At 46.7% G+C, this 19,198-nt stretch overlaps 1 protein-coding gene across 1 annotated transcript in view; it reads left to right on the forward strand.

Moving 5' to 3' along the window:
* Positions 1 to 670: 670 nt before the first annotated feature.
* CREG2 (cellular repressor of E1A stimulated genes 2) overlaps positions 671 to 19,198 on the forward strand; it is a 41,690-nt gene continuing 23,162 nt past the window's right edge. Inside the window, exons 1-2 of the mRNA XM_515663.8 lie at positions 671 to 1,182; positions 4,495 to 4,664. Of these exons, the coding sequence (XP_515663.4) occupies positions 742 to 1,182; positions 4,495 to 4,664 (611 nt within the window). The 5' untranslated portion in view covers positions 671 to 741. The remainder of the gene's footprint in view (positions 1,183 to 4,494; positions 4,665 to 19,198) is intronic.

Genomic DNA, 19,198 nt, shown 5'->3' on the forward strand with positions numbered 1-19,198 from the left:
TGAACATATATTGGCCTTTTTTCTTGTTCTATTCCCTAAACAATACAGTAAACAACAATTTACATAGTGTTTACATTGTATTAGGCATTTTATAAGCAATTTAGATATTAAAGGAAGATGTGCATGGGTTATATGCAAATGCTGCACTATTTTTTTATAAGGGACTTCAGCATCTCTGGATTTTGGTATCCACGGGGGTCCTGGAACCAATACCCCTCGGATACCAAGGGACTACTGTAGAACGTTTGCTCCATGCCACACACTGTTCTAAGCCTCTTCAAATATTAATCGTTCAACCGTCCCATCCATCATCCTTAAGAGGTAGATGTTATCTTTGTCAGCTAATGAAGGAAATGGGCACAGAGAGGTTAAGTGGCTTGGCAGGTCTCACAGCTGTTGAGCAGACGCGTGTATTAAGCCGGGATTTGGACGCCCACCCTCTGGCTGCGGAACCTGTGCCATCCTGCAGGAAACGAACCCATCCTGGGACCTGGCGCGCGAGGAGGACTCCGCAGGATGCGCGGCGTGTGCGTGGAACCTGGTCTTCTGCGAGCCTGGACTTCTGAGCTTCGCGCGCGGCTGCAGGGATTCGCCGGGACTCGCGCGGGGGACCGCGCCCGGGGATCCTGCAGGGGCGGGAAGGGGGCTCGGGCTCCTTGCTTCCGCCGCAGCGGGGCGCTGCCGGGCTCCCCGGCACTAGCGCTGCTGGCGGCCCCGGCGGCCGGGCGTGCTGCCTGCAAGATGTCCGTGCGCCGCGGCCGGCGGCCGGCGCGGCCGGGGACCCGCCTCTCCTGGCTGCTGTGCTGCAGTGCCCTGCTGTCCCCGGCCGCGGGCTACGTGATCGTGAGCTCCGTGTCTTGGGCCGTCACCAACGAGGTGGACGAGGAGCTGGACAGCGCCTCCACTGAGGAGGCTATGCCCGCGCTGCTGGAGGATTCGGGCAGCATCTGGCAGCAAAGCTTCCCCGCCTCTGCCCACAAGGAGGACGCGCACCTGCGGCCCCGGGCGGGCGCCGCCCGGGCCAGGCCGCCCCCCGCGCCACCCGGGATGTTCTCCTACCGGCGCGAGGGGGGCCAGGCGGCCGGTGCGCCCCCGGGCCCTAGACTGCGCGCCGCCACCGCCCGCTCCCTGGCCCATGCCAGCGTCTGGGGCTGCCTGGCCACCGTGTCCGCCCACGAGAAGGTAAGCGCCCGGCGGGGAGCGCGAGGGGGCCTGGCATTCAGGCGGCGGCCGGGGGACGGGGACAGGGACGTGCTCGCGACCGCTCGGGACTGAGATCCGGGTCCACCAGACGTGCCCGGTGCCCTGGATGGGACCCTCGACACTGTACATAATGGAAGGCGATGGTGCCTCCGTGAGCCTGGCGAAGTCGGGGGAGGGTCGGAGAGGGACATGGATAACCAGGTTTCCTGCCAGGTAGGGTTGGGTACCGAATCCCCACCTTGAGGTGGCCAGGCAGAGAGAGGGACACCTAACCAGCGTCCGACCGAGACCTAGACCAGAGCAGCCACAGACGCCTTTGGAATCGCAGAGTAGGCGGGGACAGCCCTTCCCAGCGCAGGGCACAAACCCATAGACCCGAACTCCCCATCACCTTCTGACCTGGAGCTGAAGCAGGGATGGGGAGAGAGAGAGCACCAGGGCTTCGATGGAAATCTGCATTTAAGAAAATGGAGTTCACGATTTTTTCTGGAAAGGAGACTTATTATGCAAAGTGTGTAAATGCTGGAATGAGCTATTCGCTGCACTTTTAATTGTTCAGTTCGCAAATGCTTTACTCACCTGTTAGACATGATTCCACCTAGAATGACACGGATAAGTAATGCAGATGTAACTTCCATGCCTCCAGAAGGCTTTTGGGGGTTTTAAGAGAGATGAAAGAGCTACAAGGCAGTAATGTGAACTCCTCTTTACTTCCTACAAAAAAGAGAAATAATATTTTATGGAAGGCATAGGACATTGGCCAGGTTCTTGCCCCAGCTCTGGGTCTCACCAAGACTGTGGCCAAGTCACTGGCTTCTCCACTTTGCTTTCCTCGTCTATAAAATTAGGTTTAGTTTTTAAGGTCCTTTTTTGCTTAAAAACTACCTAAATGGCAACTTTATTTCGAGTTTGGCAATGGTCTTAACCTCTTCAGTGTCAAATGCAGATCCAGTTGGATATTCTCAACACCTAGATGATTTTTCACAGCTGTATCTTGCACTCCTAAGACACATCTTAAAAAGACATAAAGGTTAAAGATGACGCTGATCTTAGTTGAAAACACAAATCTTTTCAAGAAATTAAATAGTCTCGTGCCAATGTATTAGAGATATTTTGACTTTCAATATCCCTTCTCTTAGCTTTGTTAGGAGTTCCTCTTTCTAATCCTTATTGACATTTGATTTAAACAATAAATTCAGACAGCATTTACACAATGTACTGCCATGTATGCAAAGCATGACTCTGGGCAGCTATGACAAGCTGAAAAATGGGATATATGAACAAAGTTATATCACCATTTTGGAAGATTCCTTAACGTTTCATGTTCCTGAAAAATTAAAGCCCTGCCTTTTATAATTCTACACACCATTATCATGCAACATTTCAAGGACAAAGACAACCCCTGAATTCTGAGCAAGTAACAACAAGGTGCACTTTGTTAGGGATAAAATCATGGAAAATTGGGGTGCTTGACTGGAAGGATTTGGGAAAACCTCAGCACTAAATATTTTTGTTGGCTGGGCGTCGTGGCTCACACCTGTAATCCCAGCACTTTGGGAGGCCGAGGCGGGCAGATCACTTGAGGTCAGGAGTTCAAGACCAGCTTGGCCAACATGGTGAAACCCTGTCTGTACTAAAAATACAAAAATAGCCAGGCATGGTGGCATGCACCTATAATCCCAGCAACTTGGGAGGCTAAGGCACAAGAATCGCTTAACCCAGGAGACGGAGGCTGCAGTGAGCCAAAATCGTGCCACTGAATGCCAGCCTGGGCAACAAACAGAGTGAGACTCTGTCTCAAAAAAAAATAATACTAATAAAATAAATAAATAAATATTTTTGTTTATATCTGCAGTCACAGAAACATGATATACCACCTGTCTTAGTCCATCTGTGTTACCGTAAACAAATACCTGAGGCTGGGTAATTTATAAAGAAAAGAGGTGTATTTGGCTCACAGTTCTGCATGCTGTTCAGAAAGCATGGTGCAGCAACTGCTTCTGGGGAGGCCTCAGACGCTTCCACTCATGGTGGAAGGTGTAGAGCCAGTGTGTGCGGTGATCACATGGCAAGAAAGAAAGCAAGAGAGAGGGGAAGGTGCCAGGCTCTTTTTATTTTTATTTATTTATTTCATAGATGGGGTCTGGCTCTGTCACCCAGGCTGGAATGCAGTGGTGTGATCATAACTCACTGCTGCCTCAAACTCCTGGGCTCAAGCAACCCTGCTGCCTCAGTCTTTCGAGTAACTGGGACTATAGATGTGTGCCACCATGCCAAGCTAATTTTTTAAAAAACTTTTTGTAGGGATGGGGGTCTCGCTATCTTGCCCAGGCTGATCCTGAACTGTTGGGCTCCCGAAGTGCTAGGATTACAGGGTGAGTCCCCATGCCCAGTTGGCACCAGGCTTTTTTAAACCTTCTCTCAGGGGAACTCTCAAGGAAACTAACAGAAGGACAATTCACTCAGTACCTCGAGGAGGGCACCAAGCCATTCATGAGGGATCCAGCCCCATGACCCAAACCCTTCCCACTTGGCCTCCCCTCCAACACCGGGGATCAGAATTTAACATGAGATTTGGAGGGATGGATATCCAAACTATGGCACCACCCTTCTCCCACCCTAGTGGGTGATCATGAAGAAAAATTGGCATATCATGTTTCTATGACTTCCTTTATGCAAAAAGGGTAACAAATCAATTTCTCATAACTTGCTGAGTCGTACAATGAAATATTATTGATTACAATAAAAAATGCAGCTAATAAATGAGAAAGTGATGTAGCCCTAAAAGAAACAATAATAGAAAGTTCCTGAAGTCCAGAGAGCAGGCAAGACGTTAAAGACTTAAACATCCTCCCTAAAGTTGCTCAAAACTTGGGACAGGCAGTTAACCTTGGGAGTTAAAGCAGTGGGGCTGTAACAGACAGCTTGTGGAAAAGGCTTAGCGCCACCCCCCATAAATGTCATTGTCCCTCCCCAAAAGAACATGAAATTTAACAAAGTGAGTATATTTGCCATGCACAGGCAGCTTCAAGAAGAATCCTTTCACCACTCCTTCCAAACAGGATGCCACTGCTGAGTATCTCCTGTGGAGAAATTCTAGAGCCACCACGGAGTGAATTGGGCAGACTGGGGACCACCTCACCTTGATTTACTACCTGTCAGAGCCACTGTGATGCCATGATCCCCCCTCATCCCTGGTGTTGTATTTCCTAGCCAGAGGCACAAGCTAAGCTCCCAGATCAAGTCGAGCCACTGCTCTGCACTGAAAAAGCCTTTTTTGGTGTTTGTTAGATCCAAGGACTGCCATTTGGGAACTGCCTGCCCGTCAGTGATGGCCCCTTCAACAATAGCACTGGGATTCCTTTCTTCTACATGACAGCCAAGGACCCCGTGGTGGCTGATCTGATGAAGAACCCCATGGCCTCGCTGATGCTGCCAGAATCAGAAGGGGAGTTCTGCAGGTAAACGATGGTTTGCCCTCACTCACACGGGTCCTGGGAAGTTTTTGACGGAGAGTTGGGGGTGGGTTTCTCTCTGGGTCACATGACTTTAACAGAACTCTGAGATGCACATTGATGTTCACCCTTGAAATCAGATAAATTAGAATTCCACCACTCACCAAGCAGTGTGCTTTGTAGCAAGTTAGTTGATCTTTGGGAGCCTCAGTTTCTTCATCTGTAAAATGGGAATAATAATCTTTGCCTCTGAGGGTTATTGCAAGTATTGGAAATAGGTGCAAAATGCTTTGTGCAACACTGGCAGGAGTCCAGACAGCTCCTGTTGTTATGGAAAACAGCGAGGGTGGGAGTGAGGGTTGGTAAAGGAAGAGCCAGTAGTTGATCTCCCCAGCACAGAGTCATGCAACACAGAGTCTATATATTGTCTTTCCAATTTATTTCTATCCTGTCCCCAGAGATATGTGCAATAAGGAGCCAGCATTTTTTAATTCACTTTTTCAAAAGCTCTCTGAAAGAAAACACTTTTAAAGACATTTAAGCACTAACAGAATTTTGATGCAGGCCCCTTTATCTGAATTCAAAATGCAAAGCCTGAACTCGCATCCTCCCCGGGAAATATCTGCATGGAGCTGGTGTGGGAGCTGCATGTGAGATCCCCTTATCCTTCCCAGAGGAGCAGCAAATGCCCAGGATGGCCTGGGGTGAGCCCTTTAACCTCCAGGACCTTAGTCACTCCACCTAAATGTAGTGATGCTTTAGAAAATCAACAGGCCTCATCCCATCTGTGAAATTCTATTATTCTTTATGCACAGCACGGAAAACATAGTAACCAAACAATGTATTAGTTCTTACAGAGGCTAATCAAAGCAACTATACAATGCAAGATGCATCCTGGATAAGCCATTGTTTCCCCTCAGCCACGACAGACCACATGGAGACACTTCAGCTGACCCTGTTCCCCACCAGGTTACAGCAAGAAGCCAGGAAAAGAAACATTTCCTTTCTCATGGAATATTCTCCCTGTTCTTGGTCAGTCAAGCTTACTGTTACTAGAAGTACATTTCCAGGATACCTTTCTTTTCTTTTCTTATTCTTTTTTTTTTTTTTTTTTTTTTTTTTTTTTTTTTTTTTTTGAGACAGAGTTTCGCTCTTGTTTCCCAGACTGGAGTGCAGTGGTGCAATCTCGGTTCACTGCAAACGTGAACCTCTGCCTCCCAGGTTCAAGCAATTCTCCCTGCCTCAGCCTCCCAAGTATCTGGGATTATAGGTGTCCACCACCATGCCTGGCTAATTTTTGTATTTTCAGTAGAGACAGGGTTTTGCCATGTTGGCCAGGCTGGTCTCAAACTCCTGACCTCGGGTGATCCACCTGCCTCGGCCTTCCAATCCAGGATACCTTTCTAAGCTTCCCAGGCTTTCCTCATTCAGGTATCCTGAAAGCAGTCGTGCTGGAGCGTGTGGCTCCCAGAACCCAGAGCACAGCCGCTCTGGGGACAGGCAACAGAATATATACTTGGGACAAAGCTGCGGCAGCCCTCCAGCTGGGGGAGGATTTGTCAACTGGCAACCCCCAGGCAGATGGCAGCAGGAGCTGGAGCGAGGAGCAGTGAGAAATCTGACTTAGGAGAGGTCCTCATGGGGAGAGGATTTCAGGGTGACTTCCTTCAGTCCCTTGGGAAGACTTGCCTGCACAGCCTAGAGCCACATATTCGGACCTTCTTCATGGCAGGCCACATGTAGGATGCGCAAACACCTGTGCAGCCTTCTGGCTAACTGGGTGAGGCAGCTCAAGGCCAGAGGTGAGCACCCCGGGGCCAAGGGCAACAGCATCTCAGCATACCTGTTACTCTGGCCTGGGAGAGGAAGGATGAGACGCACTCATGGGTACCCCTTAGTTTATGTCTTGTAAAACTGTTTCTCAGAACTGCTATACTCCTGACACTGTTTAAGCTTCTGAAGTATTGAAATATGATGTAAAGAAATGCCTACAAAACCAAGTTTGGCCTTAGTAAGCATCACACTTCGATGCAAAGCTTACCAAGCAATGGGGCTTTTGTCACCCTAGGGTCTACGACTTCCCATAATCGGCGTAAGCCCAGATGTGACTCGCCTGTGTGAGGTTCACATTCCAAGTGGAGCTTTACATTTTAGGTTTCACCTTCAGAATCTTGGCAATACTGAACACAGGGACTTAACAAGTCAAAGCCATGTGGCTGGCATTGAAAAAGAGCCCCGAATAAACAAGCCAAGCAAGGGGTTCCTAGGGCCACTGGAGTATAGCGAGGCATCTGGTAGAAGTGTCCGCAGCTACCCAAACACCTGGGTAGAGCTTCGAAGGACAGCCCGGCAAGGTACCAGCAAGGGGCCCCTCCTGCCTGACACCGGGCCTGAAGAGGTCGCCAGCAAAGGCAGAGTTCGTCGTCACGTGCTTCAGAGCTTCACAGCATCTCCCACAGGAGCGGGGAGATTCAAGAAAGCGCCCATGTCTTACGATGATAACGACAGGTCAAGGCCACCTGCTCCTCTCAGCTTCAGAAGGCAGCTCATACTCAGAACAATGAAAACTGCCTTCCAGCCTGTGCACTGGAAAACTTGCAACAGCATTTTTTTTTTTTTGAGATGGAGTCTCACTCTGTCATCAGGCTGGAGTGCAGTGGCTCAATCTCAGCTCACTGCAACCTCCAGTTCCCTGGTTCAAGTGATTCTCTTGCCTCAGCCTCCCGAGTAGCTGGGATTACAGGCACATGAAACATGCCCAGCTAATTTTTGTATTTTTTTTAGTAGGGATGGGATTTCACCAGGTTGGTCAGGCTGGTCTTGAACTCATGACCTCAGGTGATCCACCTGCCTCAGCCTCCCATGCTTGGGATTACAGGCATGAGCCACGGCGCCCGGCCTGCAACAGCATTTTTAACCATCCCACGTGGTGTCTTCTGGGCGCTCCTATTCCTCTGTTAGTCTGTGCAGCTGGGGAGGGCGTGAGTCATCCCTGTTTCATCCCAAGGGGGAAGACAAAGCCAGAACTGGGCTTTACTGGACCATAAAGCAAGTCCTGACAGGGAGGAAGTTGGGAGGCCACTGACTTCTGAGGAAGGAAAAGGGGTGCCTTTGCGGCCGTTTCCTACAGCCTACTGGGCATCCCTGGGAGAGGGGGCATTTCAGCTGCAAGCCTGCCTCTGCGTTCATCAGGTTAGCCCCGGTTACTGCAGACTCTGCACCAGCATGGGCTAGTGAGCGCCATCTCCACCAAGGATACAGCCCGGGAGCAAGAAGCCTCCAACAACTGGGGCAAGAACAGCTCAGGCTTAGGGAGGGAGGAATGCAAGTCTGAGACTATTCCGAGGACAGGCTACTTTCAGAGCTCCCTTTGGTGCCAAACAATTGTATCTATAATGTGTACGTGTTTAATAAGCAGATACATAAATGGAAAAATAGATTATACATAGATAATAGATGATTGATGATAGATGGATGAATAGATAGATGAATGATGGATGGATGGATGGATGAATAGATGATAGATGAATGGATGGATAGATGATAGATAGATAGATATAGATAGATAGATAGATAGATAGATAGATAGATAGATAGATAGATGCTTTCACACATTCAACTCTTCTCTATTCAAAAGAGCGAATATTACAGTTGCCCCTGCTTGGTCTCCCCAATCCACTCTTCATCACGTTGAATTCATCCCCAATCCAGCAGCTGGGATACTCTCTTAAAATCCAAATCAGATCCTGAGGAAAAGCAACAGAATCCTTAATATGGCCTAGGAGGCCCTTCATGGCCAGGGACCTGCCTCCCTCTCAGAATAAATAGCGGTGTCTGCCTCTTTACTGATTGACTTAATATTTGATTTATACCTAGTTTTATCAAATTAAAAGCATCAACCTGATAGCTTGTTGTAGTCAAAGCTGATGTATGTTCTTTGGCATGGAGTTAAGAAAGTGCTTTTCCATTAGCAATCCCTGCATGTAGGTTGACAAGTCATGTCACTCAAAAATGATATTTAGATCCATTAACAGGCCTGTGTCTTAAAGATAAAGTTAGATCCAAGTTGAAATAGGTGAAGGACATTGAGTATCCATGGCTCCAGGAGTCTCAGGAAATTTAATGAAGAAAATGCTCAGCAGATGTAATTTCCTTAACCACAGCCGTGAGAAGCCAATATCTTGAGAATGATGAAAGGAATGAACAGCTCTTCATATTTTACAGCTTTCTAGGGACCTTAAAGAGTTTTTAAATGAATCTGTCAAGTCCAGCCTGGGCTAGTTCATCCCACCTAGTTAGGGATTTTTTCCAGATATTTTCATTGCCCTGATCCACAGTTCCCTGAACTTTCCCTAAAATGTCACAATAAAGTTCCTAGATTTAAAGGGACGCAGTTGTCCTGACTCCCACCCCAGGGCATAATAATTGGGCATTATTGGCCTGCCCTTCTTTTTGGAGGAGATAATTTGGAAAGTGAATCTGACTGGATGATAAGTAGAATGTGACTTTCAGCTGGAAAAGTACTAGGTTGGTAATCTCTCCTTTTTCTTTTTTCTTTTTTTTTTTTTTTTGAGATGGAGTCTCACTCTGTCGCCCAGGCTAGAGTGCAGTGGTGCAATCTCGGCTCACTGCAACCTCTGCTGCCCAGGTTCAAGCGATTCTCCTGCCTCAGCCTCCTGAATAGCTGGGATTACAGACACCCACCACCGTGCCCAGCTAATTTTTGTATTTTTAGTAGAGATGGGTTTCACCACCTTGGCCAGGCTGGTCTTGAACTCCTGACCTCGTGATCCCCCCGCCTCAGCCTCCCAAAGTGCTGCGCCCAGCTAGGTTGGCGATTTCTGTGGAACAAAGTTGCTGGGCTAGAATGAAATACCCGGACGGTTCAGGGTGTCACTTTTCCCACTGGTATGACGAAGAGGGGAGAGGAGGATATCTGAGGGCCCTCTGGCTCCATGGTTGACTGGAGGTAGGATACTCCAAGAATGGTGAAGAAGGAATAGGTGAGCGCAGCCATCACGGCTGATATAGATTTGATATATAGATTTCTACATAGACTGTTATAAAGTGCGAACTCCTGCAAATTTAGAGTAGAAGAGTGACTTCTAACTGCTTGAAGGGCAAGGATGAGAGGGACGTATTATTGGCCTGGACAGCTTTGCCCCTCCCCTAGGACCTCTTAGGGGAAGGAGCACCCAAGTGATGCTAACGCTGCTTTAGGATAATGAGGACATTTAAGCCGGTCTTATACGCATTTCCTGGGTTTCCAGTAAAGGCTACTAAGAACTGTGATTTAGGCCCAGGATGGCTTAAGTCATTTGTAAAATGAAGTCAAGATTAGAGTCTGACAGAAAGACAAATCCTGCATGATCTCACTTATATGTGGAATCTAAATAAGTCGACCCATAGAAGCAGACAACAGAATGGTGGTTCCCAGGGACCAGGCGAGAGAGGGGAATGGGGAAATGTTGATTACAGGGTGCTGACTTTCAGTTAGAAGACAAACACGTTCTGGGGATCTAACGTACAGCATGGGTTGGATGTGTGAATTCATTTGATTGTGGCCATGCTCACACAATATATATGAACATCAAATCATCACATTGCATATGTTGAATATATTCAATCTTTATTTGACAATTAAATATTTTTAAAATACTAAAAGATTAGGCTAAAAAGCCATGAAAGGAAGGTGGCTTTTCCACTTGTCAGGCATCATACCCATACAAGCCAGAGCCTACCAACATGTCTTGCCTAATAATTGTTAGTTTATTTAAAGTCTGTTTTATCCAATTATTCTGTTTACTCCTGGGTGCTGTGATGCCTTCATTTAATTAATGAGATGAATTAGGGGTGGGAATCTATTTCCCAGCTCAGGTTAAAATGGCAAATGGAGAATAACTGTCTAGTTTAAAAGAGTCACTGGCAATCAGCAACACCCTCTCCTTTTTATGTCCCTCTCCCTCCATGGCATAAGCATGGACGCATGCCCCTTGACCAAATGAATTTATGCTCAGCCAAGAAATCTACTTTGTGAAAATTCAATCAATATTGATTGACAAAGAAAGGCCACCCAAAAATGTCTCTTTCCCTGCAATATCTTCCCTTACAGAGCATGCAGCCTTGAATAGCACGAGTTTTAGGTTCTCACCTTCTTGGTGAATCAGGGCAGCAAGCCCTTGGGACGGGGGAGGACTCGTCTGTGGGGTGATATTCTCCCTGATCATATTGGATCAATTTTCATTTTGAAGATCAGGATGTAAATGAAACCCAAAGAGGTTTTATCAGATGCTTTTCCTGAAATAAAAACATTTCTTTTTTTTTTTAAGAGTAGAATACATTTTTGTTATACAACAGTTTGTGTGGTTTAAAAAATTTTCTTTTCATAGAGTATATTTTCACATTAGAGATTCCCACAGTGGGAAAAAAATAACAATTTATCACTTAGAGTTTTATATTTGTGGACAGATTGTTTTAGTACAAGTAAAACATCTTTGGGAATTAAGTCTCAGTTTAGAATTTATAATATTTTGATACATCTCCAAGGGGGGGCCTAATCTTTAAATGGAACTTCTCTATATTCAGAAGCTCTCCAAGCTTTTCTTCCTAGGATTTAGAAATTCATGATGCGAGAGGAAATCAGCATTTCCTAATTTTACAGTTTCCCTAGTCTAGCTGGTGTCTACTGATGAGAGGGAAGTTTTCTAAAATTAAACACTGTCTAATTTTCTGCAAGGTTTTTCTTCATGAATTAACAGTATTTCCCTCTGTCCATTATTCCCAGGGCAAATAAAGGAGAAATTTGATCATGTGATAGTAACAAAGCTGGATTCTCTTTAAGAGATTATTAAATTAAAAGGCAAAAGCTCGTATCATGTTGTTATACTGTGAGTCTTGTGAGAAGCTGGGAGGCAACCCTACCAGAATACAGATCTCGGTCTCACAGTTTTTGGGTAAGGTTCTTCTCAAATCTTTTTCCTCAAAGATTAAATTCTGGGCCAGGTGAGGTGGCTCATGCCTGTAATCCCAGCAATTTGGGAGGCGGAGGCAGGCAAATTACTTGATGTCAGGAGTTCAAGACCCACCTGGCCAACATGGTGAAACCCTGTCTCTACTAAAAATACAATAAAATTAGCCATGCTTGGTGGTGGGGGCCGGTAGTCCCAGCTACTTGGGAGGCTGAGGCATAAGAATCACTTGAACCCGGGAGGTGGATGTTGCAGTGAGCTGAGATCAGGCCACTGCACTCCGGCTTGGGCAACAGAGTGACACTCTGTCTTTAAAAAAAAAAAGAAAAGAAAAAAATTAAATTCGGAAAATAACCACGTGATTAAGAGAAGATGTCTGTTCCACGGACTTCTCTGTTATTTCCTTCCTGTTGTAAGTTGAATGGCACAAGAAAGCAGAGGCAAAGAGGCAGACACCAGTTTCCCTTTCCTTCAATAACATAAGCATGGACAGGTGTCTCCCGACTACATAAATGTATGCATGGTTTAAAGTATTCCATCAAAAAGATCAGCGCTTCCACAGCATGACAGCAGCTTTGCAGATGCCCATGTCGCGACAGTTGAAACAGCACAGCCCAGCAAAGCTGAAAGCTGAAACTGCCGACAGGCCTGCCTTGACAGCTTTCTGAGATGCACCCCCTTGAACACAGTCAGTAACGACTTGTCCAAGGCCCCAGTGACTGTGGAGAGGAAGGGCTGCAGCCGCAGCATAGGCCCTTGCAGAGCAATGGTTCAAATAAGCAGCTGGGAGCAGGTCCAGGAGTAAAACACTGTCAGCCCTTTCACTAGTTCAGGGGAGATACACAGCCTTGGAGCCAGAATGGTGGCTCGGTGTCAGGTGAATGTGCTGCACCCCACCCCGTCCTGGGGTAGGGTGGTCCCGAGGAAATGCCTAGACGTGAGCAGGTCTGACCGCTGGAGTTCAGAGAAGCAGAGCTCGGCCTCCTGGGGTGCCACAGAGGGCACTCAGCCACCTCACTCCTGAGGGCTCCTGAAAACATTCCTATTGATAGTTTTGGACACATGCTAGTTTCCTAGGTAGACTGGTTTGATTATCAAGAAAGGAGGATCCAGGAGTATTCTTCCTCTTCCTCCAAAGGCTCTTAATGAAAGATGGCCATGGGTCACACCCCTTCTTATTCCCCCAGGATGAAGGCGTCCCTGCCTCACCATGACCAGTGGCTCTTGGCAGAGCCCTTTGATTGACAGGCCTCGGTGTGGTTTTGCAAACTGAATAGATTCCAGTTTGCAAAGGAATCTAGTTTCTGAGGGGAGGTGCCAGACCATGGAATGGATTGAAGCCCAGTGGGCCTCAATGAGACCTAGAATAGAAGCCTCTCAGAAACGAGGATCCCTCGGAACAACTTGCTTGTAGGGGCGCATATTGAAGATGCAAATTAGCACTGAGGAATCACACACCAGAGAGGGACTGCTCACACCAGAGCAACTGGGATAGTGTGCGGGGACGTAGATGTAATCCCTGCCCTATCTCCTAGGCAGTCCCTTATACTGCAGACACATCGACAGGAAGAGGAACTGCTTCTGTGAAGCAGAGTAACTGAGGTGAGGGTGTCAGCAGGCGGGTCAGTTTGCCTTTATGTTGTGGGTTCAAGAAAAACCCTTAGTGCAAACAACTAAATGAGGGTGCACCAAGTTTAATTGTTTCTTCTGTGTGAAAAGTAAAAAGAGATTCTGGAAATGAAAATGGCCTGTGGCCACTCCTCCCCCAGCCTCCATCTTTTTAACTATACTGGTAGGAAGAAAATGTGGAATGATAGATGAAAACCTCAAACCAATCTAATTCCAAAGGCAGGCCTGGGATTTGTTCCCCTAGAACTGGATTTAGCACTCTATTCATTCAGTCATTTTTAGATGAGCTGGATCAAGCGAACACACAGTGAGCACCTGCTTGCAGCAGCTGGCTTGCTAAGAGCCAAGACATATCTCTGTCTGGAGTCTATATCCACCTGAGACAGAATGTGCATTTCAAAGCCCAGGGCCCAGACCTAATCGGATATAGAAACTGAATCCAGTTTCTCTTCACTGAATCTTGTTCATTCCTTTTGAAAGGAACATATAAGTTTAAATAAATTGCTCTGTGTTCTGATTCATGTTACCTCTTCTTTGCTGCACCTTCCTGTATTCCTAGAGCTAACATTAACCTGAGTCATTTTTGTTGTTGTTGTTGTTTGAGACAGTCTTGCTCTGTCACCCACACTGGAGTGCAATGGTGCGATCTCAGCTCACTGCAACCTCCACCTCCCAGATTCAAGCAATTCTCCTGCCTCAGCCTCCCGTTGGATGGGACTACAGGCAGGCACCACCATGCCTGGCTAATTTTTGTATTTTTAGTTGAGATGGGGTTTCACCATGTTGGCCAAGCTTGTCTAGAACTACTGGGCCTCAAGTGATCCACCCACCTCGGCCTCCCACATTGTGTCACCACACCTGGCGGATAGCTCTTTTAAAAACGACTCAGGGCAGGCCGTTGAGTCGATGGGGTGAAACCCCATCTCTACAAAAAATAAAAAAATTAGCCAGGTGTAGTGGTGCACGCCTATAGTCCTAGCTACTCAGGAGCTGAGGTGGGAGGCTCCATTGAGCCCAGGCGGTTGAGGCTGCAGTGAGCAGCGATCGTGCCACTGCCCTCCAGCCTGGGTGACAGAGTGTACACCCTGTTCTCAAAAAATAAAAATAAATAAAACAGCTGTCTAGGAAGAGTCAGAGAACTTTGTAAAGAGAAAGCTTGATGAGCCAGTGTTCAAGTATTCTCTTTCACCTTCCTCTGGTTTCCGAGGTCATATCTCATAGTAACCTGCAGTCACTTCTTTCTCCCTAATTTTATTTCAACTCTGTTGAGCTTTGTCACTGTGGTTCCTGTCTATTTCATGAATTCACTAATGATTGTAGTTCCTCTGCCATTGCACTATCCTTTTCCTCCATCTTCTGACCACCTGTCCCCATCCAGCTTATCAATGTTTTATTTTTCTGTTAGACATGACTCCATCTTAAGCAGAAATGACACAAATAAGTGATGAGGATGTGACACCCATAAATATACATCCACCAAAAAGCTTTCAGGGCTGTTAAGATGGACATAAGGGTTTCATTTCAGGACTTTTAGCCCCTGGCAATCATTAAGCTTCTTTCTGTCTCTATGGATTTTCCTATTCTGGACATTATATATGGGTTTCTATGAATGACTTCTTCCACTTTAGCATAATGTTTTCAAGGTTCATCATGTTGTAGCATGTGTCTATAATTCATTCCTTTTTATGGCTGAGTAATATTCCATTGCATGAATATACCACATTTTATTTGTCCATTTTTATTTATCCATTTGTCATGAGTTGATGAACATTTGTTTCCATGTTTTGGCTCTCATAAGTGATGCTGCTATGAGCATTCATGGACAAGTTTTTGTGCAGGTATATGATTTCATTTCACTTTGGTATATACCTAGGAATGGAATTGCTTGGTCTTATGGTAACTGTGTTTAACTTTTTGGAGAACTGCCCAACTGTTTTCCTAAATGTATGAGGGTTCTGATTGCCCTTTGTCCTCACCAACACTTGTTATTGTCTGTCTTTTTTATCATACCTGTCCTTGTGGGTGTGAAGTAATATCTTGATGTGGTTTTTGATTTGCATTTCCCTCATGACTAATGATGCTGAGCATCCTTTTGTGTGCTTATTGGCCATTTGTATGTCTCCTTTGGGGAACTGTCTATTTAAACCCTTTACCCATTTTTGAATTTGGTAATCTTTTTATTGTTGAGTTGTAAGAGTCTTTATATATTCTAGATATGAACCTTTTTAGATATATGACTTGCAAATATTGTGCTTATGTGTCTTTGTCTAATTTTCTCTTCTTTTGTCTTGGAAGAAGCAGGAAAACTGCTGAGGATTCAATATGGCCATTCCAGTTGCACATGTTCTCTGTCAATGTCCTTTTGTGCTTATAGGCTGGGCTTTCCCCACCAGATAAGCAAATAATTAAAGTAACATTCCTGAGATGACAAAGAAGAGTACCTAAGTTCTATAGTGTGTAGAAATGGTAAGAAAATGTCTAAACATGAGAAAAGATTTCAATTAATTGAAAGGAATTTGAGAGGGAAAGCTGTTACTCCAAACGTATGAAGACAAGGTAGGGAGATACTAATGATAAACTCAATTCAATTAAGCATACTGAGTACAAGACAACGTATTAAATATTGTGATGAAAATAAGACTTTTTTCCTTCAAATGAGATTTACTGAGCACTTACTATAAGCCAGGCATGCGTAGGCATGAACACTTAAAGGCACAGGCTCTTCTTGCCTCCTTGCTTACTTGTCACGATCATTTGAATCAAGACAACAAGGTGTAACACGTGACCACATATACAAAGTCCCCTAATAGTTAACACCAAGGCTGTCCACAATAGGGGAGCTGAGTAGGGTTCCACAGCATGGCTGCAATTTCCCCCACCTTGACATCCTCATTCCCCATCTGTAAGTCTGTCCATCCATCTACCCATCATCTTCAGCTCCTGCCCAACCTGACCTGGCCTTCAAAAATAAGACACTAAGCTCCTCCTTGGTGTTCCCTCCCTTCTTTACCTCTTTCTTCTCATCTTAAGACTATATCTCAGTTTTCTAGTCCTACGGACTAGAGTTCCCTCACCGATTTATTCCCCAGGATTTCATTTTCTTCCTCTCTTGTGACTCAGCCTCCTGGGACTTCCCAGTCCAAGGCTCCTCCCTCTGAAAAGCCCATACCCTTCCCTGGTCTTCTAGGACAGCCTTGCTGATCTTGGTTTGTGCAGCCACTTCCATCCTGCTTGTTTGTCCTTGAGGTCTCTGCAGCACGGGGAGAGCTAAGGCCAGCTGGGGCTGCTGGCCAGTGTGACCCTCGAAGCAGCAAAGCTTCCCCTGTAAAATAAGATGAGACTCCAGTGTGCTTAGAAGTATTTATGGCCTGGAAGGGCCCTGGCCATCCACTCCTGCCTTTCATCATTCAGACTAGGAGGCTGAGGGGCTGAGAATAGCAAGACAGAAAAATGGACAGTGCAGTAGTTAGTCTTCATGACCGTATCCTGCTCTCTGCTGCGTGGTCTCTACAGACAGTTCCAATCCTGGCTCAGCCTCCCTTTCCCTTTGGCCTCTGCTCTCCCTGTAGCCACCTTCTTCCCTTTAAATGAATCACGCATTCAAATGGCAGGCAGGTCCCTTTTTAAATGCACTGTTTGTGGTGCATCTCTAACGAGATGAATAGCAGGCTTTTGGAAAGGACAGTTGAACATGCACTGCAGGGAGGGCATCATTCCATAGCATATGTCGCATATTAGACTAGGGGGCACCTCCTGAATCCTCCGTGATGCAGAAAAAGAAAAAAGGCAGAGCACCCCCTGAGGCTTCCTTTGGTCCATGGAGGCCTCTACGGGGAGGGGGCAGGGGTCATGGGTCTATTCTTGACATCTGCCATCCAGGCTGAGGCACAGGGACCCAGGGCTGAGTAGCAAGAGATCTGCCTGCCTAGGACAGGTCCTGGCAGTGTCTGCAGAAATGGCAGAGGGAACTCAGAAGGAATCTGAGACGTGGTTTCAGAGTGGCCTCCAGTCAGAGGTCAGCACTGCAGCAAGACCCTCAGCAGGCGGGGAGCTGCCAGGGTGCCCCGTTTCAGTCCCAGAGGATCACCTGATCCTGAAGATGAGCCAAGAGGGCCCTGGCGTGACCCTGACGCCTACTTTCTCAGCCTGGCTGCTAGCTCAGGGCCTGGGAGCAGGTCTGAGGCCAGCCTGACCCTGTTGGGCTTGATTCTGGAACCATTTGGTGGGCTTCAGCATGACTAAACCCTGCTCAGGAGCAGCCTGAGCCCAGGAGAGCCACCTGATTCTGTTGAAAATGCCAATTCTGGGCTCCAGCAGTCTCTGAAAATAAGGGCCTTCGGATCTGCACTTTCGAGGAACAGCCAGAGTACTCCTGATCCACAGTTAAATAAGAGGATCACGACATTAGAGAAAAGGGCTTCTAATTTGAGGATCATCAATTTGAGTCCTAAGCCCTCCCATTAATATCTGCCTGGCTTTGAGAAACTTAATTTGTCTGATTCTCAATCTCCTTCACCCTAAAATGGGAATAATAGTACCCTAGGTCCACTGTGGGGATGAAACGTTTCAATTTGTGTAAAGTTTTGAGCACACTCTCAGCACCAATAAATGGTAGCTATGGTCAGTAACAGGTGTTTCTTCTGCACAGGACTGGGATGGCAGAAACCGGAAAAAAAGATGGAAATCAATAGTGCCCTATTTACACTCTAACCCTCCTATGTATAAAGGGAGGAACAGTATATGGTATACATGAAGAGTTATAGAAATAACTCACGTGATTCTTATAAGAGTCCCAAGACAGAGGTACACTTGTTAGCACCTTTTTAAAGATGAGGAAACTGAGGCACAGAGGGTGTGAAGTACTTGCTTAAGGATCCACAGGCCAAATCCTCATAGGGCTGGGATTCACTCCTAGGCAACCTGGCTCCCGAGCCGGACTGTTACCCACTGTATTCCCTGCCTCTGTAGAAATCAGCTGCATCCCAGAGGCAGTGAGAACCCCCACCACGTTTCAGAAAGCACTGATTCAGAAGCTGCAGAATCAACAAAAACACAGAAGTATTTTTTAAGTTGATTTGAATTGTTCGAATATCATGTCCATCATAGGCTTGCACTGCAATAGAGGCAAGACATGAAACTTGCTCTAAATACGTGCACGCAGGTCCATGCAGGCCACCTATTCCAATAAAGCATTCGCGTGGACAAATACTCACTGAGCATCTGCTGGGTAACGAGCCATGCTAAACACCGTCACGGATAAATGTGAAAAAAAGAGAGCATCTGCCTTTGAGGGGAGGGAGAAGGTATAAGACGCACATGGAAATATGCATCATTCAAGCTGCTTGTGTTAAATCCCCTACAAGTTATCGGCCTGTAGAAGATTGGTGGGAGAGAGAAGCTCTTTTGAGCCAGTGGTGTCTTCTCAGTCTACACCTCTTCCTGCTCTATCCAGTCTACCCTCAAACCTCCATTCATATGTGCCAGTGACTCCCAAATGTATAGTCCCAGCTGAGACCACTCATCTGAGCTCTAGACCCAAGTCCACCTGCTTCCTGGGCACCTCGAACCCCGCTTCTTCTCCTCCCCAGAGGCCTCCTCTACCTGGGCTCCCTGTCTGCATGGCAGACTCAGCTGCCAGCTGTGGCACCTTCTCCCTCTCACACCCCCACCCAGTCCGCAAGGCTCACCTGCTCTACCTCCCAGGCCTCTCCCGGCTCACTGCTTCTCTCCACCCCCTGGCCCAAGCCCTTGGCATCACTCACTGTATTCTAAATTCTCCCAACTAGGTCTCCCTGGATCAACCCATTCTCCATTCTAAAGCCAGAGGGATATTTTCAAAACACCCATCTCATCATTCTACTGTCCAGCTTAAAATTCTTCAATCCTTCCCATTGCTCTTTGGAGAAAGTTCTAAAATCTTAACATATCCTGCGAAGCCTAAAT

This window comes from Pan troglodytes, chromosome 12, assembly GCF_028858775.2.
Source record: "Pan troglodytes isolate AG18354 chromosome 12, NHGRI_mPanTro3-v2.0_pri, whole genome shotgun sequence".
Taxonomy (NCBI): domain Eukaryota; kingdom Metazoa; phylum Chordata; class Mammalia; order Primates; family Hominidae; genus Pan; species Pan troglodytes.